The sequence below is a fragment of the Cicer arietinum genome, chromosome 4, assembly GCF_000331145.2.
Source record: "Cicer arietinum cultivar CDC Frontier isolate Library 1 chromosome 4, Cicar.CDCFrontier_v2.0, whole genome shotgun sequence".
Classification (NCBI taxonomy): Eukaryota; Viridiplantae; Streptophyta; class Magnoliopsida; order Fabales; family Fabaceae; genus Cicer; species Cicer arietinum.
Window position 1 is genome coordinate 769,156 of NC_021163.2, and position 23,962 is coordinate 793,117.

At 30.4% G+C, this 23,962-nt stretch overlaps 4 protein-coding genes across 5 annotated transcripts; 2 read left to right on the top strand and 2 right to left on the bottom strand.

The window, feature by feature from the left end:
• The first annotated feature begins 132 nt into the window (after positions 1 to 132).
• Positions 133 to 3,919, top strand: LOC101515533 (uncharacterized). The gene is made up of 2 exons (XM_004495000.4): positions 133 to 2,935; positions 3,364 to 3,919. The coding sequence occupies exons 1-2, from the start codon at positions 277 to 279 to the stop codon at positions 3,765 to 3,767; spliced, it is 3,063 nt and encodes a 1,020-aa protein (XP_004495057.1). The 5' UTR covers positions 133 to 276; the 3' UTR covers positions 3,768 to 3,919.
• Positions 3,920 to 4,777: 858 nt separating this feature from the next.
• LOC101488284 (auxin-responsive protein IAA12-like) lies at positions 4,778 to 7,928 on the bottom strand. 2 transcript variants are annotated; one of them, XM_004495002.4, is made up of 5 exons: positions 7,381 to 7,928; positions 5,955 to 6,274; positions 5,569 to 5,704; positions 5,292 to 5,353; positions 4,778 to 5,206 (listed from the first exon to the last, which is right to left on the bottom strand). In XM_004495002.4, exons 1-5 carry the CDS (start codon positions 7,623 to 7,625, stop codon positions 5,157 to 5,159), a joined length of 813 nt encoding a protein of 270 aa, XP_004495059.1. In that variant the 5' UTR covers positions 7,626 to 7,928; the 3' UTR covers positions 4,778 to 5,156. The 2 variants fall into 2 exon arrangements, with proteins under 2 accessions (XP_004495059.1, XP_004495058.1); XM_004495001.3 differs by having other exon boundaries at positions 5,940 to 6,274; positions 7,381 to 7,773.
• A 7,012-nt stretch (positions 7,929 to 14,940) lies between these two features.
• LOC101489064 (uncharacterized) lies at positions 14,941 to 19,831 on the bottom strand. Its single transcript, XM_004495004.4, has 10 exons — positions 19,652 to 19,831; positions 19,445 to 19,555; positions 19,264 to 19,350; positions 19,074 to 19,172; positions 17,118 to 18,527; positions 16,908 to 16,983; positions 16,690 to 16,824; positions 16,276 to 16,582; positions 15,686 to 16,056; positions 14,941 to 15,436 (listed from the first exon to the last, which is right to left on the bottom strand). The coding sequence occupies exons 6-10, from the start codon at positions 16,932 to 16,934 to the stop codon at positions 15,323 to 15,325; spliced, it is 954 nt and encodes a 317-aa protein (XP_004495061.1). The 5' UTR covers positions 16,935 to 16,983; positions 17,118 to 18,527; positions 19,074 to 19,172; positions 19,264 to 19,350; positions 19,445 to 19,555; positions 19,652 to 19,831; the 3' UTR covers positions 14,941 to 15,322.
• A 944-nt stretch (positions 19,832 to 20,775) lies between these two features.
• On the top strand, positions 20,776 to 21,403 carry LOC101489721 (mitochondrial import receptor subunit TOM9-2). Its single transcript, XM_004495006.4, has one exon. The coding sequence runs from the start codon at positions 20,899 to 20,901 to the stop codon at positions 21,196 to 21,198; it is 300 nt and encodes a 99-aa protein (XP_004495063.1). The 5' UTR covers positions 20,776 to 20,898; the 3' UTR covers positions 21,199 to 21,403.
• The last annotated feature ends 2,559 nt before the right edge of the window (positions 21,404 to 23,962 follow it).

The window sequence follows — 23,962 nt, forward strand, 5'->3', positions numbered from 1 at the left end:
TATCAAATACCAATCCATAAATCTGACAAACCCTTTTAAAAATCACCAAAAATAATTCATGGTTTATAACTAACCTATAGTCTTATTATATATCCAATCCTATATTTACATTAACCATATCCTTTCAAACACTTCCTTATCAATAACAAGCGATACATATCACTCTCTGTCAGTGTCGTGACAACTCCTTAGTCCCTACAACACCCTTTTCTTTCAGTAGAGTGCAAATGGTGGAAAACTGAGACACTGATCAAGCAGAAGAAGAACAACTACGAGATGCAGCTGAAAACTCAGTTTTTCATCTTCTGTTGCGTTTGCTGTTTCCCTTATAGCTTTGCTTCTGCAGCAAATAATGAAGTATCTGCTTTACTTTCTATTAAAGCAGGTCTCATTGATCCATTGAATAGCCTAAAAGATTGGAAGGTGTGGGACAAAGCAATAGGGAAGAGTGCATATGCAGCTCAAGCTCATTGTAATTGGAATGGTGTCAAGTGCAACTCAGCTGGAGCTGTTGAGAAGCTTGATCTATCACACATGAATCTAAGTGGAAGTGTCTCCAATGAGATACAAAATCTAAAAAGTCTCACTTTTCTTAACTTGTGCTGCAATGGATTTGAGTCATCACTGTCAAATTCCATAGCCAATATTTCAATGCTAAAGAGTCTGGACGTGAGCCAGAATTTCTTCATTGGTGAATTTCCATTAGGCCTTGGAAAGGCGTCCGGACTCGTGACCTTGAATGCATCCAGCAACAACTTCTCAGGTTATCTTCCTGAGGAACTTGGAAATATCTCTTCCTTGGAGACACTAGACTTTAGAGGAAGCTTCTTTGAAGGCTCTATTCCGAAATTCATTGGTAACTTGAGTAAGTTGAAGTTCCTTGGTCTATCAGGGAATAATCTCACTGGTAAGATCCCGGTTGAGCTTGGAAAACTTTCTTCACTGGAGTCTATGATCATTGGTTATAACGAATTTGAAGGTGGAATTCCAAAAGAGTTTGGAAATTTAACCAAGTTGAAGTATCTTGATTTAGCAGAAGCCAACCTTGGTGGTGAAATTCCTGATGAGTTGGGAAAGCTCAAGCGTTTGAACACAGTTTTCTTATACAAGAACAGTTTTGAAGGAAAGATTCCAACAACTATTGGAAACATAACTTCCTTGGTTCTGCTGGATCTCTCAGACAACATGTTATCAGGAAATATTCCAGCTGAAATAAGTCAGCTGAAGAATTTGCAGCTTCTGAACTTCATGAGGAACAAGTTATCTGGTCCTGTGCCTTCTGGCCTTGGAGATTTGCCTCAACTAAAGGTACTTGAGCTATGGAATAATTCCTTGTCAGGGTCATTGCCTAGTAACCTCGGCAAGAACTCGTCGTTGCAGTGGTTGGATGTATCATCCAATTCACTCTTCGGCGAGATTCCAGAAACTCTTTGCACTAAGGGAAATCTCACCAAGCTTATACTTTTCAACAATGCCTTCAAGGGTCCAATTCCAGCAAGCCTATCGAAATGTCCTTCGCTTGTTCGCGTTCGGATTCAAAATAATTTTCTTTCTGGTACAATTCCTGTTGGTTTTGGTAAGCTTGAGAAGCTTCAGAGGCTAGAATTGGCTAACAATAGTCTCACTGGTGGAATTCCTGATGACATTGCTTCTTCCACTTCTCTTTCATTCATTGATTTCTCAAGAAACAACCTTCATTCTTCTCTTCCTTCCACCATTATTTCCATTCTGAATCTGCAAACATTCATAGTCTCAAACAACAATTTGGAAGGTGATATACCAGACCAATTCCAGGATTGTCCCTCGCTCGGAGTCCTCGATCTCTCATCAAACTTTTTCTCCGGAATCATTCCAAAAAGCATTGCTTCATGTCAGAAATTGGTAAAATTGAGCCTGCAGAACAACCGATTGACAGGTATCATCCCAAAAGCAATAGCAGCCATGCCTACATTGGCCATTCTTGATCTTGCTAATAACTCTCTAACAGGTAAAATACCTGATAGCTTCGGTATGTCTCCGGCTCTAGAAACATTCAATGTCTCATACAACAAGCTAGAAGGTCCTGTCCCGGAAAATGGCATGCTAAGAGCAATAAATCCAAATGATCTTGTAGGAAATGCTGGCCTATGTGGTGGTGTCTTCCCTCCATGTGAAAAAACCTCAGCATATTCTTCATTGAGGCGTGGAAGCTCACACATAAAGCATGTTATTGTAGGATGGATCATTGGAATATCATTTATCTTGGCCATTGGAGTTTCTACTTTGGTAGCAAGATCTATATACATGAAATGGTACACTGAAGGATTGTGCTTCCGAGGAAGATTTTATAGAGGTAGCAAAGCCTGGCCTTGGAGATTGATGGCATTTCAAAGACTCGATTTTACAAGCACTGATATCTTATCCTGCATCAAGGAAACAAACGTTATCGGCATGGGAGCAACTGGTGTTGTTTATAAGGCTGAGATACCACAATCAAGTACAGCTGTGGCAGTCAAAAAATTGTGGAGATCAGGATCTGATATCGAAACGGGAAGTAGCGATGATCTTATCGGAGAGGTGAATCTTTTAGGGAGACTAAGGCATAGAAACATTGTTAGACTACTAGGATTTCTTTATAATGACACTGATGTTATGATAATTTATGAGTTTATGCTCAATGGAAATCTTGGACATGCCTTGCATGGTAAGCAATCGGAGAGATTGCTTGTAGATTGGGTTTCGCGATATAATATTGCTCTAGGAGTTGCACATGGACTTGCTTATCTTCATCATGACTGTCATCCACCTGTTATTCATCGAGACATCAAGTCGAATAATATACTGCTTGACGCAAATCTCGAGGCAAGGATAGCAGATTTCGGATTAGCCAAGATGATGATCCGGAAGAATGAAACAGTCTCCATGATTGCTGGATCATATGGATACATTGCCCCTGGTGAGTTACTAGTTCTTACTTGCTTTCCAAGCTAATGACTACTGTGGTTTTTCAGAATACTTAAAGAGCTAGTATAGGTTAGTTAAAAGTTCAAAGAATAATATATCTTTCAAACCATATTAGAATAGAATACTGCCTATGTTCATTTTTGAAGGGTAAGCAATGTTTCTTCATTCTTAGATATTTAAGATTCAACCAACATTGTGTTGCTCTGAATGGGACTGGACTCAGATTCTTAAAGTAAGGTCTCGAGTTTGAGCACCGTGAATAAAAAAAACTTGGTTGGGAGGAAAGGCCCCATTTGAGGTGACCAGCCAGATTCTCCGACGGAGATTAGTCTAGTGGATATTTCACATCTATAACATGATTAGCAAAAATATGTAAAAGACTCACATTTCTAACCATTTCAATCCTTTACTATTTGGCAGAATATGGATACTCATTGAAGGTAGATGAAAAGATTGACATTTACAGCTTTGGAATAGTCCTGTTGGAGCTCATAACAGGAAAACGGCCATTAGATTCAGAGTTTGGAGAATCTATAGACATTGTAGGGTGGATTAGAAGGAAGATAGACAAAAATTCTCCAGAAGAGGCATTAGATCCTAGTGTAGGAAACTGCAAGCTTGTTCAAGAAGAGATGCTTTTAGTTCTCAGAATAGCACTTCTTTGCACTGCCAAACTACCTAAGGACAGACCCTCCATGAGAGATGTTATTATGATGCTAGGAGAGGCAAAGCCAAGGAGGAAAAGTGGTAGAAAAAATGAAACAGTATCTGCTAACAAAGAGATGACAGTAGTTGGTACATCACCAGTTAATGGCCTTCTTTAGGAACCAAAAATTGAGTTCTTCCATTTTACTTAGAGCTGTAATTTTGTTAATTTCTTGTAATTTTGTAATCAATTTTGTGACTTACATTTGCTCTTAAAATATGTATATCAAGATGGATTAATTTATATGCAAATAATTTTTTAAGTGTACCATGATTTTGTGCAGCAGTGCATTCTTAGAGTAATGTCATTTTGAATTTAAAAAATTCAATACCGTATAAAAATATATCATTTATAACTCCTGAAAGAGAAATAGAAGTAAAAATAAAAACCAAGACATATTCCAAATAAATAAATATATATATATCGTACTGACAATAATTTTGATTTTCAAATAACGTTTTCCGATATTTAAGTAAGAAAACCAAATAAAACAATTGTACATTATTTGAAATGTGTATGCATTACTTTTTTTTATTTCAAAATAAGTGTCGATTACAATTTTTACAAGCATATTAAAAAATACAATAAATAAAAAAAATAAAGAAATCACTTTATTTAATTACTCTTATTAACTAATGATATATCTTCCATCATAAATATAAAGTAGAATTAATATTTTAGAAATAGTGTATAGAATAGTAATTGAATGGTACAATTAAAAAAATAACTAAAATTATATCGAAAATGACATTTATTTTTTAAAAAAATTTCTATAACTCGGGATCGAGTGTATATATTTAAATAGTTTTATATTCCTTAAAGTAAAGGAGTTCTTATTAACAATTCATCCATGGGTACTTGCCTAATTACATGCTATTATTGTCAAAATGAATGACACAAATACCTAAAAGTGATGACTAGGTCAAAATTGCAGCAAACATTCCTTTTTGTACAAACAAGATTGTGTGTGCTTTTAAGTTCTGAACCATAAAATTGAGGACAAACAAACACATTATATAGCTTTGTCTGAAGGCTACAACCATAAATCACTTGAGTATGTGTTTGCACTAGATCATTATTAGCTTCAATTTTTAATGATTGCTATTAAAGTAAGGGACAAATAATCAATACAGCATGGAAAGAAAGTTCAATCAGAAGTAGATGAGGCTAAGAAAGTTAGCAAGCACCTCACATTTACAGCATTAACAAATAGTATGTATGATCAGTAAGATTATTACATGAAATTTTATGATGCCTGCATCATCCAAGTGATGATTTATAGAGGCAATGCCAGATATTCCAAGTTAAGCAAAAAAAAAAAACTGAATCAGGAAACCAAGACCAAAACAAAAAAACACAAGATTTGATCATTTAACTCTCAAAATCCATTTACTTGCTGTACTTCCTTTACTTTTTTCAATTTCTGTTTTTTCCTGCTTCTTCTATTTCGTGTTACATATAAGGTGATAAGTAAGTTTCTCTTATCCTTTAGCCATGAAAATAATATCTATATAGGCTTGTTTTTCTGTCTGATGTTCTTTTCTTCCAATCTTGGTCCTGCAAAAAAATAATCAAATTAGCAAAATAAAAATGTATATAAGGTAAGTTGAGTTGTGTTAGGTATAATAATGCATCTGCTCACCGAGTCCGTTAGCCTCGGATGTCCTCATGATTCTTAGTCTCTTCACAGAACTAACGAACATCCTGAATGTGATTTGAAAAGAGTAAGATAAATAAATATCAAAGCAGAGAAAACAAGATATCCCTTCGCTAAAGGGATACCTTTCGGATATGTATTCTTGGCGTATTTGTATCAGATAAGTATTTGACACAGATATGGCGAGGAAATTGGTGTATCCGTGCATCACAGCCCTTCATTATTACTTTAATTAAATGCAATAGAAAACTAGTTTACTTACCCCCAAGGAACATCTCCAACAAGCATCCAATCTCCTTCTTTGTCTTCATAAGTCAGTACAAATTTAGAAGATCCATCCAACAATTTTGAATGCCATTCTCCTCGGATAGTCATGTCGTGATCCTTCCCACTTGATCCTGTTGACCGTGATGTCAATACCATTTGGGCGAAAAAGTAATAGGACACATCGAAAACACAATTAAATGGACTTCTCATAATAGAAATATGATATAGAGAACAATAGCAAGTATGACTGAAGTACACGAGAATTTTTTTAAATGATGAAAATATTGAGTTGTGGGATATTTGTTTAAAAAAATGAGTGGAATTCTCTTTCTTCTGATGATAAGTGTAGAAATCAAGAAAAAATACCTTTGCAAGCTATACCTGTAGTTGATTCGTATTCGTTAAACATGTCCTCCAATGTCTGTGCCAAGGTTTCGTAGGAACTGTGAGAGCTCAAATTAACCTTTCTTCCAATCGGTATCCCATCCATATTTACTTTGACAAATGGGGAATTCTTGACGTGTCTTTTATCTTTGATATTAATGCTGTTATCTATGACTCTGTTGTCAGTATTCTTCCTAACCACAGTATTATTGTTCTTGCTCTTCTCGGCCACAGAGTTAAATGGTTCAGTTGATTTAACTTGGTTATTAAAGCTATTCACTCGATATGTTCGAAGGGGAGGCCATCCAACTACTTGACTGTTTGGTAAATTCAATCACAAAAGAAATGACAACCACATCAGCAAAGGAATAAGATAGAAAAATTTGGTAAATACTTGACTTATTTTGTTTCTAGAAAGGGACAGCAACACAATATAAAATGGTGTCTCCTAGACATGACAACCTTGCTTAGAATTGGTATATTACAAACCAAACCTTTTAAAACATTAAAATGATTTTACTTTAAAAGCAAGAAACTCTTAAGCAGTTGAACTTAACTATAAGTTATACCTTTCCTCTTATTTTATTTTTTTAAGCAGCTGCATCAAATTATAAGGAAACTCTTAATTATGCATCAGATGAAATTTAGTAGATTGTATATTTACCAATGGAACTGGATCAATAATTAATCAAATACCATATAACTTCAGTTAAATTTGTTTATGATAGTCTAAAGAATTTATGGAATTTAACATGTACGCAACCAAATTAGTCTAATCATCCTAAAACAAAAAGAATCACTTGAAAATACCTTTACCATTCCTTTCACAGATACTATCAACTAAATCCTCTTGAATATTTGCAGCAACACAAACAAAACGAGTTCTCAAAGAGTAAAATTGTGATGAAAGTAACCTCATATTTAAAAAATATATCTGATCAAGTAAAATGAAATATGTTTCTATGAACTTTGAATTACTTAAAGGTATGTTTGGATGGAGTGTAATCAAAGTGTCAGTGTATGACACTGAGACATGTCGGACACCCCTTCAATCAATCAGATGTGTTGGTGCTACAAAGGTCCTAAGTCTATGTTTTAGTATGTATTTGAGATTTTAAAAAATTGAAAGAATAACATAACAGATAATCTGCTCAAAAGTAAAAACATGATACATGATCCTACAACGTAGAAACATTTCATAGCTACGTAGTTTATAAGAAAAGAAAAATAAGTTATCCCATTCAGAATCCTGCATCCAGACATAACCTAAGGGAAGTAACAACATGTAATCCATAACACCATATCTATGAATATGCTAAAGATTAAATCATAAACTGATTATCTAAATTAGTGTGTAACATAATAATAACCTATTAAAACCAAATAAATAAAGAAAAATTTGCAAAATTAAGATGGTAAAAACCTTGGACGGTTGGTAGCATCAAGAGAATCAGCAGGTCTCTTGTTCCCAGCAGAGGAAGGAGAAGAAGAAAAATCCTTAGCAGTGAAAATTCTAGCATAAGAAGCATGTTGGTGATTATGATACTGATGCGCTTTAACAGTGTGAGAAAGGCTTAGCCCAAGACCCAATTCAAGCTCAGACTCATCTGGGCTAGAAGAATCTTCTGAAGAAAGTGCCAAGTTATCATCTTTAGACACAGTAGACATCAACCCACCACAATTTCAACAACTGGGTTGAGAAAAGTTTTGATTTTTCTGAAGAATTTGAGGGAGAGGTGAATGAATTTGAAGGCAAGTTTTTAAGAGAAGAAGAATGTAATAAATGAAAAATGGTTAGGTGAGAATAGTGATGATGGAATGTGAAGAAGTTGAAGAAGAAGAAGAGGGGTGGTAGAGTGTGGACCCCACATGTCTGGTATAGTTTGTGGGGTCTCTTCCTCCATCAATGTTTGTTTTGCTTTAAATTGGTATTCTACTTTTCTCTTTCTTTTTTTCTATCTTTCCTCTTCCTTCTAGATTCTCTCTCTCTCTCTTACTATTTTCTTTGTCTATACTCTACTACCCTTGGAAAAAATCATAACATGGATTTTTTCAATTTCAATTTCTCTTCCAATCTCACAGGGATCGTGAGATATTCACAAGACAGTGAATAAGCAGATATCACAAAAAATAATTGACAGAAAAAGTGATTACTAGACAACTAGGGCATGTTTGATTTTGTCGTTTGACTCAAAGGAATTTTACCAATTGTAATGTGTAACTAAATATGCACTAATTCAACTTGAGACAAAAAGACTAATTCAATGAGGATGTTCCTCAATTCAATACGTATTTTTAGAATGTAATTTGGATTTAGATTCTGTATGAATTATAGTGTGAAACAAAATAAAATAGAATTGAAAAAATTTATATTCTATTATTTGAATTGTTAAAAAGAAAATTAAATAAATTAAATATAATAGAATATATTATATCATATTTTATCACTTACTTTTACTTTTAATATCTTCTAATTTGAGAGATGATATTCTTTTTTATGTATTTTTTAATTATTGGAAAATACTATTTTATCCTATTATATTTTCTTTTTACCTTCACCGGCAATAAAATCAACAAATGTAACACCATAACATTAAGAGATGAGCAAACATAGTATCAAAAATGAATTTTTGCATTTAGCAATTATATATAACGATCAAAGACTCTTTTAATAAGAGTTGTTTGATTTCAAAAAACTAAGTCTAAATTGAAAATAATGAATGACTCTTAATATGTCACTATACTTTTTGTCAATTTAATTGGAAGTCTTTATCAATTCAAACATTTCTAATTATATTAATTTATTTTTAACGTATTTGTAATTCTTGAACTTTCAACTTCTACACATTTATTTTCGATGTTTTTTATTTTCTTGTGATTTATCATTCATTTAAACTGTTATACACTTTAACTTTCAAAGAGATTTGAAGGGTTTCGGGAGTTGAGATTTTCTTAAATACTTCATAATTCATTTATGTGCTAGAGAAAGAGTAAAAATAAAAAAAATGCATTTAATATTTTAATTACTAAATTATTTCTTTCTTTCTCTCTTATAAATAGACCTTCAAGTATTTGAGGGTTTGAGGGGATTCAAACTCTCTTTGTAGTTTGAGGAATTGAAGTAACAAAAAAGTCACGAGTTCAACTAATCCCTCTAACAAAATTAACAATTAATTATAAACATTTACTATTTTAAAAAAAAAAAAAAAATTGGAGTCTTTTCTGTCATTTACATTTAATGCAATTTCCAGATTGTTTACTTTCAATTTATGAACTGTATTCAAATATTTTTTTTTTTACTTTCTTGTGTAATTTCTTAAAATTTATAAGTTGTTTTGGTTAACAACTATAAGACATGTACCTAATAATTTATATGTACTCATTTAATATTTTATTCTTTCTGATTTTCTTTCTTCTTATTACATCATTAATATATCACATATATGAAAAGATTCTCTATTCTTTCTCACTTGAGAGATTAAATAGGTGGTAATAGGTGGTTGGATGTCCACCAATATTTGTTTTTAGCTTAACATTTTAAAATTTTATCACTAAATCAACGTCGTTTACTCAATTTCTTCAAATTTTATTTATCTAATTTCTGCGTAACCCACTCATAAGTCACTCATGTCTATTAGATAACCATCATTAAGAGTAGTTGTAAATTTGAATAATCACATTGGATTTTTTTCTTAAGCAATAGAATAAGGTTTTCTTAAAATCATATTTACTAGCTCCTGTTAATAAATGTTTTAATATTAATAAATATTTTAAAAATTTATTAAGAAATAAAAAATAAAAGTTGGCATTGAAAATAATCTTTAAACTTTTAGTGAGTTAAAAACATAAATTTTAATATATTCTTGACCGACTTATTATATTTTTTATTCTAAAAACATTTAAAGTAAAATTTCTCGATTTAAATGTTTAAATAAGTTCTTCATATACTCATTCATTTTATAATTTTAATCACATTTCTCAATAATTACCATTATCTCTAACTTAACACCTTAAAAAAAATTATAAATAAAACATATCAACAATTTTATATTATTATATTTTAATAATATTGATTAATTTTAATATAATTAATTACGTGGAATATGTGAAAAGTGAAGAGACAAGGGTTATATAGCCTATCTTGTCCTATAAGGTTGGATTTGTAAAAGTAAAAAGACGTTGTGAGTTGTGAGATGTAACCGTGTAAGGGTAATTTTGGCAGAGATGAGGAGAAATTGGCGAGAAGATAATGGAATAAAAAGTGAAAAGATATGCAAGTGTGGTAGGACCAACATACATGCGTTCCAAACGACAACCCGACAAAGTAGGGGACCAGGCAAATATCACACGGCTCGGGAAAAGGAGCATAGCCTGTCGTTTTATGAGTGAGCAACTCTGGTAGGGAATGGGGACACCCCACCACCTCCTTACTTTCCCTAAACAATCTTCCATTTTTTTGTCTACATTAAATTCAACCCTACAAGGCTAGACAACATGAGTAATCAAATTTTATTATTATAGAGCAAAACAAGGAATCAAAAACATTTCTATCTTCTACTAATTTAATCTTATAATCTTTTATATAAAATCTTAACGCCAATTACATCTATAAATAAAAAAATTCTCACATGTCATAATAGTTATTTCCACTATTTCATAACAAATGTCACTTTAACAAAAAAAATTATTTTAAAATAAATATTATTTATAATTTTTAATATAATTTTAATATTTTTTATATTATCATTTAATGATTACTATATACATCACTTTTAAAATATTATTATATTTTAGATTGATAATAGTGAAAAATTCATTAATAAAATTGATAATTTGGTATTTTTTATGAATATTGTATTTTTTAATATATGTGCAAAAACTTTAAACAACATTTATTGTGAGACGACACAGTTATGTGAATTAATTATTATATAATTTAATATCTTTTCTAAAATATAAAATAAAATAAAAAATACAACACTCAAATCTGCAACATCAAATAAAAGAATCATTGTTAGTTGTACCTATAATAACTGAAACTTAATAATTACTAAAATATAATTATTGTCTTTGAAAACAATCCGTTAATGGGAAAATAAAACAATCATAACTACGTATAATAGCTATAATCTACATAATAACTATAATCTACATAATAACTATTAAATGTAACCATTACTCTAAAAAATCTCACGAAATACATGTGAAAATGATTAGCTATTAATATTGTTTAATTGATATCCTATAAACTTTAGACCATATATATTATTAAAAGTAATCACTTAACTTTACAATTAAGTAATGACTATCCCAAGCCAAAGTAATTATCTACAAAATTGAAGCTTGAAATTGAAATAGGATTGGTTATCTTTATTTTCTTTTTCCATTATTGGTCTATGGTCTATCTTTGTAACTTTAAACATGTATTTGGACCTTAAAAATTGTTTCAATTAATGTAGTAGTAGAATTGGAAAATCAAATAAAAATTTAATGAAAGCTATTGTATGAATGATAAAATAAAAAATTGAAAAGTTAGTTAAATTTGCTTATAATAAAGAACACAAAAGATCAATTTTTTTTTTTTTTTGCTTATAGTAAGAAATCGATGCAATACATGATTTTCTAACAAGTAACTTACAAACCTATAATACATAGCTTATGATGGATTTTCAATGCAATATCTTGATGCATAACAAAATAATAGTTTTGCAACATATTATATTGTCCTAAATCATTATTTCGTTAGTCCAATTCACGATCTACTTTATTCAGGAGATGATTTATAGAAGAATAATTGTTTTTTAAACTATAATAACGATCTTTTAATAAAATCAAAGAAACCTACAATTATATTTGTTGATGACATTCAACATAAAAATGTTGAGTGACATCCGAAAGTGCAAATCGTTTATTTATGGCTCTAAATTGAATATAAAATCACTTAGAGACTTATAACTTGGAGAAAATATACAACATTAGTTATAATATTTTGAATGCACCTAAACTTAAACATTATTAATTTCGATAATATTGATATCTTCGTCATCCTTATAATTTATTAATGTTGTTATAGTTAAAAAATGACATTATAGATAAATTATTGTCAATGAAAAGAAAAGACTCATAGCTCAGTTTCAATAATTGATAATGGAAGATTTTACGTATTTCATACATACTTTTTTTAGTTTGTCGAAATGATGCAAAATATCAATAGTCACACAAATTCAAATTGAATTTAATGGATATGACTAATTGCACTAAGATAGATGCTAATAGAATTTCAATAAATTAGTTTGATTTTGTTGTTTTCTCTAATATATTTGTTACCTCTAAAGATGATAGGATGATTGATAATTTTTCTTACAGTCTTATTTAAACGTTATCAAATATGTTTATAGCATGTTTATATAAGTTTGGTGCTTTTTTTTTATAGTGGTTGTAGTTTATAATATGAAAATAAATGTCATTAAACACATTGCTGAATGGGACAACGTTAGAGAAAAGACATGGATGGAAGAACTTAGAGTAAATATAGTTTTACAATCTAATATTTTATAAAAATGTATAAATATGAAATATCTTAAGTTTTTTTTTTTAATTTTAATCAAACATTATATCAAATATGTTTATAAAGAAATATTTCAAAATATAAAATAGAGTGTTTTATTTTCGCATACTTTTTTAAACTACCTGTACATCACATGGGTTATGTCTAGTGTATTTATTTTCCATTTGATATTCAGGTTTTAAAACATTAAATTTCACTATATAAATAACAATATGTTTTTTTAGACTTTTTTACTACCTAACTTTTTTATAAAAAATAAAAATAAAAATACCATACTATTTATTACAACATAACCTACCCTTTTTTTATAGTAAGAGAGAAGACGCATCTCCAACACATAACTTTTAGAATAATTTTTTTTATTTTTTTTTTAATATGGAATAAGAAATTATATAATGGAAATACGATTATTCGCTCACTTAAATTTACTTGTTCTCCCAATAATATTATATATAAATAATACAGAAGATTAATTTTGACAGAAAAAAAAAATAATAAAAAAATTGAACATCTATCAATAACTAAAATCAATTCATAAAAAAAAAAAAACAAATTAGTGTTAAAGTAAATTTGATATAACATTTTTATGATAGAGAATATAAGAAAAAAGTTGTTTATGAAGATTTGGATTCTTCGTTTAATAAATTTGGCTTTCGGTTGGGTGGATATGTGTGGAGGCAAATGGATACCCTCTACAACCTGCGTATCATTATATATTTCCACACTCTGCCCAATCTTTTTTGTTGTTGTGTTGTGTTTGCAAACCAAATATAAATGTAAGTCACAGACGATGAGGATGAGGTTGACCTCGCCTTTCCTTGCACCGTTCACACTCGACATCAGGTTTCATTATCTCATAACAACTTGCTGTGGGGACAGGACATGCTCACTCATTCATTACTGCTTAAATTTCACTTTTAGCTTCCAACCTTCCACTATATATTTTGATTTTTGAGCCCAACCAGAATCCTACCTCTTTTAACCCGTTTTGGTCCTTTGGTTACGAAAATTATATCTTGTACTCCTCAAATTAAATTTCTATTCTCACAAATACGGTGAAATAATATATATATCATAGTATAGATATTAAAACTTTTTATTTTTTATTATTATACCATTTACTCTTTAATTTTTCTTAAAAAGTTCCCAGTATATATATATTTATCGGAAAATTTATTGTATCAAAAAATTTATTTTGAAGTTTTCGAAAGTATTAAAAAACTTTTTTAAACATTTTCAGAAGACAATTCATTATTAGAATACTTTTTTTTTTAAAGTTTTTTGGTAATTTTTATTATTTCTTTTAACATTTTTAGCCATGTATACAATTTTTTTTTAAAGTTTTCGATACACCTATTTTCAATCTTTTGTATTGAACTTTTTTTTAAAAGTATTTCGATATAAATTTTTTGTATATATTTTTAATTTTTTATAAAAAAAAACTTTTTTTAAATATTTTAGATACATACTTTCTCAATCTTCTATATCGAAAATATTTTTTAAAGTTTTTGGTACAATGTTTCTGTATCAGATTCTTTTTTTTAAGTTTTCCATAATTGATTTGAAAATATTTAAATGGTAAAAAAAAAAAGAATTTAATTTAGTAAAATAAAAAATTTAATTTTTTTGTTGATATTTTTAAAATATTGTGGAGGAATAGGTAAAATTGAGGATACATAGTATAATTTTCCTTGGTTACCCGTTACACAAATATCAACATGTGTGAAGACCAAAACAAACAAAAATTGATGCAATATTTGATGTGATATTTAATATAAATTTTTTTTAACGTAATTAATAAAAAAAATATTATATTTTAATGTGCTTTAATTGTTAAAATTCTTTTTATACTTCTATTTAATGTGAGATTTATATTTATTAGAAATTTACTTAGTGTGAATAAGATATTTAATGTTAGGATATATTTAGAATACTATTTAAATTTTATAGCATTAAATAAGTTTATTGGTTTTTGCGATTTTGTAATTTTTTCTTATATTAAGCACCCAAACAAGTATTTTATGGTGCACTCCTCAAAATTGTAGATTTTTTTTTTGAATAAATTTAAGGTGAGGGATGATGTTCACTTATAAAAAATTTACATTTATTTCTCTTCGATCAAACTAATACTAATAAGTATTAAACCCACATACTGAATATTTAATACTTATTTCGTTTATCTCTAGACCAAACCATTAAAATTTTAAAATTATGGGATATTCAAACCTAAAGTATTATCAAGATAATATTTTAAAATGATCTTACATTATAAAATATAAATTAAATTAGTCTATCCTTCTAAAGCATTCGTAATATTATTCACTTAATTTCCATTTCATTTTTTACATTATCGACTTAATATCATTAGAGTGCTCACAAATATCAATGGATAGACAAATTTGATTCATGTTTACAATTTGGGCAAAAATTACTTACGTGTACATAATAGCATATATTTCACTACATGAGTTTAAGTCCCAAAAAATTCCCTTTTTCTATCCCCAAAAATTATCTTTTTCTAACAACTATGTAATTAAACAAAGCCTCACAATTCTTTGTATATGACTACATACATGCACAAATTTTTTAACCTGAATGGTGTAATAGAAACCATTCAAGGAAAACAAATTGATCTATGCTTGCAAAATAAGCAAACAAGGTCTGACCTATTAACATATAAAAGAAGTCATTTCTATAACACGAAAGATACTAAGACTACATTTCTATAAGCTCGAATTTTGATTGATCCATTAATCTTTTTGGAGACATTTTCAAATTCTGAACTACTCCCAATCAATTAGTATCCGGATTTTCCCTTTCCTTTGTTATTATTATTACTGTCATCAGAACCACGCCCCCTTGGAATATTGCCTCTGCCTCTCGGCGTTGATGCTGATGTAGGTGAAACTAACTGCAACATTAACAATCATATGACATTTAATTTAAGGCTTTTCCACTGTTCATAAAACAAATAGCATTGTATTTCAAACTCAGTTACTCCAATCTAACAATCATATAATAGGACAGCTCAAAAGCCATATAAGACTAGCATTGTGTTAAAAATTCAGTTACTCCGATGATGTGGACCTTGTTAATTGTTTATTCAAAGTTGGATAATATTATGGCTAAAATTATACTAAAATTAATTAGAGGTACTTACAATAGACTTGTAAGATATCTGAGAAGGTTCCTCTTGAACAACCACAGGTTCTATCTTAGTAGCATCTACGTTTTCATTGACTGTATCAGCATTAGCAACACTTGATGAATTTGATGAAGATGTCTCCTCTATCTTAGTAGCAGCAACACTTTCATGAACTGTATCAGCATTAGCAACACTTGATGAATTTGATGAAGATGCCTCCTCATGTGTAGGTAGAGGTTCACTGACCGTAGGTGGGGTTTGAAGATCAAAAAGTGATCGTGATCGTGGTCGTGGCAGTGATGGAAAATCAAAGTGATTCACCATAAGGGACATTAAGTCATCAATTTTTTTAACTACTGATTCATCCAAATTACCAGTGTCTGTAGCTGTTAATTAAAAATAGCACATAAATAATAATTGAAAACTCAAAGAATTAAAAATAACACATTATTATAGGATATCATATAGCAGTCTTGTTCAAATTTTACTACGCAACACTGCAACACTATTTGACAACATTTAATTCTAAATAGCGTATCGCTAGCAAAATAATAACAGTTTATTCAAATTTTGCTGCACCAGTATAAAAAATGTAATATAATTACCGGGTGGTGGATGCTCTGAATGAAATCGAGGATCGATATCTTCGGATGAAACCGGAACTACAAGGTTTGTATGATTTGTCACATGATGATCATCAATTAGATGAAGAATATCATTCATTACAAAATAACCGTCTCCTTGAGGAGCAAGATACATGGTGTGAATAAATTTGCGCCATTGGGTGGCATCTTTGATTTTGACAGATCCTGAGACGACTAAAAGCACACCTCCACCCCAACATTCAAGAGATTTAATTGAACTGATGTCTATTGTAACGAAATTGAGTGACATTATAAGAGTATGAATTTGCTGCAATATAAAGGACAAAGAAAATGAATTAACAACATGTTGTGTTGAATTAAATATATATATATATATATACATATATATATAGGTTGGAATGTTGCATAACTAACATCAAGTTCGGAAGCGGTTGTAATGGAATCTGCATTAACAAGAATCATGGTGCTGTGTTCGGCGTAGAAATGGTGCATGCAATTGGGTTCTTTTGAAAGAAGTCCGTAATACTGTGGAGCGAAGAATGCACCAACCTGCCAAGAAATTAACACTTGTGATATTCATTTTCATATACTATTAATGAAAAATATGACATAAAGATTTAAATAATATATACTTGTTCAGGTGGAGGCATATTCTCCATTTTTCATCTCAATTTCAGGTAACAATCACAGCAGCAGAGGGATGGAAGTCTGAAAAGAGAGATTAAAGAATTAAGCAAGAAAAATAATTGGTGGCCAAGGAAAGAGAGGTGAATAAAGAATATATTAGTCTTGAAAAGAAGGAAAATAAACACGATTTGTTTGTTAATTGCGGAGATTAAGACCTTCAAAATATGAAACGGAAAAGAAAAGATTGTAAAATGGAATTGCAGAGACTAGTTAGTTTGGCGGGTGGGGTGCTTTGACTTGATCTCAAATTTCAATGAGCTAACTGAGATCAATTTATTCTAAGACAAACTCTTTTTCAGTTATAACTTAGCTAAATAACTACCTCTTATTCCATTTCTTCAATCTTTATCCAAGATTATAAATCTAATTACATTAGTCTCTCCATTTTGAGCTGCATGCTATTTTTAGTCTTTCGTTTTAAAATTTAAACACATTTCTTTCATGTAGTATAGTAGTATATTCTTCAAGTCTAATTTTTCATTAAAAATTTGAACACATTTTTTTATTTAATTTAAACATAAATTCTTCAAAACAAAAATTCCACAAGGATTACAACCAAATTGAAATAAAGGATTTGGAATAACCTCCACCCACGTAATAGTAAATTATCTAAAATTAAATTCTAACAACACAAAATTATTGGATAACAAACAGTGATTTAAGGACTCATATTGTACTATTAAACCAACAACTAAAATTAAACTGTCAACTTAGAAAAGTCTTCCGCCCACAATCAATGACAATGAAAAGAGGAGATTTCACAATATTTTTATCTATCTAATTACATATCAAATTGGTCTCGGTAATATCATATTTGAGCAACTGATTGAAAGACAAATGAAACATGGAAAGGTTCCAGGGTATGGATTTAGCACCAGGTGGACCTGTCCAAACTTTGTCTTTTGGAATAATGTGTATATGTTGTGACATTTCATCAAACACATAATGTATAGTTTTAATTTCAAAATTTTGGAGGCTAAATCTGTACCGGAAAACTAACACGGAGACATTCACAATATACATATCCTTTAAGTGCCTTTTGTATGTATAAAATGTTTGGTTTCTCGGGATTATTGCATATATAAATATTAATATAAGTATATGCGAATTCAAGATTGGTACAAGATTAGTAAGAGAAACTACTAGTGTCTTCAGTTGAAAATAAACTCTCTTTTGCACCCAAAAAGTACTAAGTGGTCAGCATTTTGAAAATACACAAGAACACTCTAAAGAGGCATGTATAATCTGCCAAAACTTCACTCTTACAAAAACTTGCTAATAAATCACTGAAATACTTTCTTATTTTAATATTATATATATAAATCAAATTCCAACGGATTTTGAAGCCCCTTTTTTCAAAGCATGGCCTCTTTTAAGATCCAAAGTTTCAAACGTGCACTTTGCTTTTGGAGGAGCTTTGTCTTTGAATACCTCCCCACCCCTTCTTCCATGATTAGCCAAAACCTTGGCTTGACCTCCCACGTTCCCTCTTGGATCCTTCTTTCTCTTAGCTAAGGATATATTGTTGTTCATATCATTTATACTTCCAATTAATCCATCATTATCTGAAAGAAAAATTCGATTAATATCATATTTTTAAAAATAGATAAATTATTGTTAATTAAAAGTGATATTAATGATAATTTTAATACTAATCTTGAGGAAATTTGAGTTTCGTCCTTGAATTTTCAACATTAAACTCTAAATAATGACTTTTGTCATGAGGTGATACGTTTTAGATCATTAAAATCCTCTACATATTAGCATATTAGATACATGGATAGATCTAGTATTTAGTGACAGTGAACACCAACACACTCTAAATTTTGAATAATTATATAAATACTCCTATTTCTTTTGCATTCTAACCATTTTTATTTTTTATTTTGCAACTTAATCCCAATCACTTCAATTTTAAAAGTATTTTCATATTTTACATCTTGAGATAGGGTCCTGATCTGATTGAATGATTTTTGCAATATTTATAATAGGATTAAACAAACTAGTTAAATTTGTTTTTAATTTTGGGCTTATAAAAAAATACATGTTTTTTTGGGTATGTAAAATCTTCACATAACATGAGCATTTATTTTCCCTTTAATAACAATTACCAGGACTAGATAAAACTGCACGTGGTCGTATAACAGAACTAGCTCTTGCATTTTCTTTTGGAACCTCACCAACTTGTTTACTGGTATTCTTCAATATTCCTGTGGAAGTTGAAACGTCATCATTATTTTCACCCTTTACCAAAAGAAACAATGCTAATTATATTGATACTATTAGATGAAAAATTCCAACCTTTAGTTAAAGGAGTGAATCTCCTTGTTACTATGTTGTTTGTGTTTTTGGAAATTGATGCTTGACTTTTACTCTGATTCTCCTCTTCTGCTCTCAAAGATTAACAATTGCAAAAGTTAAAAAATAAAATTGAAGCTAAAGCAAATAAATAAATAAAACTAGATTAAGATAAATTAATTACCTTCAAAGTTTAAGGACTGAATGAGCTTCAAGAAAGACCAAGTTCCACTGTCATTTTCTGGATACACATAGTCTTCTTGTTCTGTGACCCTCACTTTCACTCTTGGATACACTTCAAAAAATACCACAAGTTTATAATTAGTGAGGGGAAAAATGTTATTAAACACTATATGTTTTTTTGAAAGAAACTTTATTTAAGGAAGCTTACTTTAATCTCTTGTTTTGAAATCAGAGTTTGAAAAAGATTTGATAGAGTAATACTTGTAGAAATGAAACTTGTTGTAGTTTATAAAGCATAGCCTCGTTACATTACACAACAACCTAGCTATTTGGCCGCACTTTTAATAAATGAGTAAAAAAGAAGTAAGATAAAGTGGCAATTATATTTCTTTGCTTAAACATCAAGTTGGTAAGATTGTTCAGATTACATGTGAGAAATCATGAATTTTATAACTTCCTATTAATTGGGCCTCAAAAATTGATACACACACTAAATCATACTTAAGAAATATATTGGCTGTGCTTAATAGTAAGGTGGGTCTTGTGGTTCGATTGGTTGGGTACAAGTTTAAAAAAAAAAAACAATTAAACACAAATAATTTGAAGTAGCAAAGTACTAGTACAGGCTAGTAGGGTCGTTGTACTTAGAGTTTTATAAGGGGTGGTTAAATTGGACTGCATCCAAAGATTAAAACTGCATGTGATCAATATAGTTTGGATGACCCATTTCACCTTTAAAAAAAACTTATATTTAGTTTAAATGTACTTTTGCTCTTTTTGTTCAAAATTAATTTTTAATTTCTTATTTTTAAAACCGTGTTAAGATTTTATTTATATCATTAATTAAATTTATGGCCATTAAAAAGCAGTTAATCTAGTACAACATATATGCACCTATGTATGTTTTGTAATGTCCATTTGTCCAAAAAGTTTATAATCATGTATCATCTCAACCACTTTCTATTATATAATTACTATATACATAATTAAATTAGTCACGTCAGAACTATCTATAGTCGATATGCGCGAACACCATCAAATTCATTTTTATAGACAGATGATATTAAAGATTATTCATCATACATTAACCATAAATATTAATCATAGAAGAAATTAGTTTGGTTGTTAATCATGTTTTACGCAGACAATTAACATATTTTTTGTTTTGTTAATCATCCTATCTAATTGAACGTATTTTGTAAAATAAATAGATAATTACAAAAATTAGAGGGTAATTTAAGACAAAAATTGTAGTTACATTAAATTAAAAAAAAAAAAAACTATTTGGATGTAAAGTTGAAATTCAGCTTTAGCGACGCGGAAGATTTTGCGCAAAAAATCCTAAATTGCAAGAGCACGGTGTTATCATAAAATAAAATAAAAATCAGAAAGGGGCAAAACTAAACCCTAGCTGTTGCTTTTACCTTTCTCACTCATTTCTTGTGTTGTTTGGCTATGGCGTCTCGACGAGGTGGTGTTTCTCTACCTGAAAGACCAAACAATTCGAAGGACAATTCAACCTTCTCCATCACCAAGATCTCACGCTCTCAAATCGTTTCTTGGGGAAAGCAAACCGCATCAGACACCTCCTTCGTCGTTAATAAGCTTCTCAAGAGCACCGGAAAAGCTGCCTGGATTGCCGGCACCACCTTCCTTGTTCTCGTCGTCCCTCTCATCATCGAGATGGACCGCGAGCAGCAGCTTAACGACCTCGAACTTCAGCAGGCTAGCATCCTCGGCACTCCTCCTAAGTGATCGTCGTTTTATCTCTTGATTTAGGTTTTGGTTTTCGGATATCGAATTTTCATTGATTGAGAACAGTGTTATTCTGTTTCTAGGGTTTCTGATTGCAATAATTCTATGATCTGTAGTTGTACCTTTTTAGGAACTTTGCAGTTATGAGTTTTTGTGTTTTCTTACACTTGAGTATTAATAATTACTATCATAGTTAAGTGTGGAATGCTTGATATGTAATTTGATTTATATGCTGCTACTTACTAATTTTTATTAGAATGCTCTAATGCGAGTCTGCATTATTATTTTGAAAAAATTAATATGATATATATTGTTGGTTAAACCTGTTTTAAGCATCACAGTGCATATTTCATATCAAAAACACTTTTGTGGTTTATGTGCTGTGGTAACTTTGGCTTCAATGCTTGGTGTTGGGAAGGTAATGTGAGAACATTTCCTGTGACAGATTGATCATGAAGAGCTTGAATTCTTCTATTGATGCAATTTGCAATGGTGCTGTTAAATTCTTACTTTGCATACTAAAAAATGAACTGGTGGTGGGGTTGAGTGAATTGTTTGTAAATGGTGGTTTCTTCACATTTTGCTATGGTTTAATTTGATTACAGTCTTGTTTTAAATTGCGAATTGCAGAACAATAGTAGTTTGTGAACACATAATATTGTTGCTAGCTAACAACACTTGAATAGTTGAATTGAAGATAGTAACATTGTGTGATTATCTTAAAACAGCTTGAGAATTTGCGAAGACTTACTACTTTAATTTGGGTCGCCCCATTTTCCACTGGTCTGCGCATGGCATTGTCTTCTGAGACTCTGTTTCCTGTTAACTTGCTCCAAACCCAGCTGTGTAAAACATTTCAATTTTGATTTAGCTCCAGCAACCTTGGTTCAATGAGAAAAGTAGTTTATTTCTCTTTATTTTTGTATGGGGTTTTAATCCAAAATGTGGCGCCCTTGTCATAGTGAAGATGGGATGAACAAGATCATAGGGCATGCTTTAGCCCTGTCACCTTTATTTTTCATATATCAGTTTTCTTGGTTTGGTTTGAATCGCTTCTCATTTTTTTACAGTAAAAGCAAATTCAGTCAACAGAAAAATCAAGAGGATTACAATGTTATACCATACACTTATAAGGAAACACTTTGAGAGTTAAGTCTAAACAGACACGAGTATCAATACAAAACACAAATAGAGTGACTAGGAGCCTAATTGGCATGACTAAACTAAACTTTAAGACCTAACTACCATCTTAACTGTGTCTTCTGCCCACAATCAATGACTACCAAGAAGAGAGAAACCACAATGGTTATATCCATCTAGTTATGAATCACATTTTGTACCACTGCCTGCACATTTCGACTATTAGTTTTTAGTTTAATTTGAATTGTAATCATTTTAGTTAGATGGTGTAAGTTCAATAAGGATATAAAGAGTTGGTTTTTGGTCCATTTTAAGAATATGGTAAATTCTTCTTTAAATATCTTGTAAAAGACTCATTTTTGATAAGTTTGAAATGAATTATAATTGTTCTCATGAGAAAGGTGAGTGGATTATGTCTCCTCTTTAAGTTTGGATTATAATTTGCTTGAATATTATCAATGAGTTTATTACCATTGTGGCAATTTCTCGTTGGCTTATCAATCTTCTAGGCTGTGACGCTTTCCTTCTTCATTTTCTCCATCTATTCTATATTTGCTTCTTTCTTTTCTCATTTTATTTGAAGAAATTACTTGCTGTTAGATCCATCGTCTCATGTGAAAGCAACTCAAATCCACATCACCAATTGATTCTAATCACACTTTGTTATCCAAAATAACTCATATGGAGATGTTCCAACAACCACATAGTGTGCAATGTTTTCACTAAATTCTGGAAGTCACATCTATGCAAAAAAGTGATCATACTGGTATCAACAACAACAATCTCAACCTAAATATTGATTCCTTCGTCTGATGGCTTTCGATGAGAGCAATTAAGACTGAAATCCACTAGTATTGAAACAAAGGCTTACTTGCTTTTTCTACAATAATAACTCTTGATCTTGATGACAATGTCGTTTTTCAAATAATGTGATATACATTTCACACTTGATAACGAATCCCAGGGTAATCGGCCAAATAATAATGTTAAGAAAAGCAGAGATAACGATTATTATCAGTAGTTCATTTTGTTTTATTATTTTGGTACGATCGGTTTCACTTTTTATTTTTTATTTCAGTGGGTATGGATAATTTAAATATTATTGTGTTGAATGACAATTATGGTATAAATGACTTAATTTATGAATTGTTATATTTTACTTAATAATTAGTTTTATAATTTTTTATATTAAATTTATAAATATTGTTGAATTCTTAATTAGTTTTTAATTTATGATTGTTATTGGATTTAATTTTTATTTTAACGTCACTGGCGTTCCAGACCATCACAAATATCCAAGAGCATGAATTGCCACTAATTTATAGCGGAGTAAGCCGCCAATTGTTTATGGCGGAATAATCCGCTCGGCTAGTATATGATACTAGAATTCTAAATCCTCCATTCCTTTTATTAAGGGCCTAGGCTATCAGTAATATTTGCAGCCAACCTTTAATTGGCTGGATTTGGCCACCACGAGACTATCGATATCTTGTAGTTACTCAGTAACTTGTAGTTACTGACGATTGTAACCCTTTTATAACAACTTTTCGACTCAATAAATCTTAATATTCTTGTAGTGTGTAAGGTAAGGCATAAATAGTGATAGCGAGTCTTCCTCGTTCTT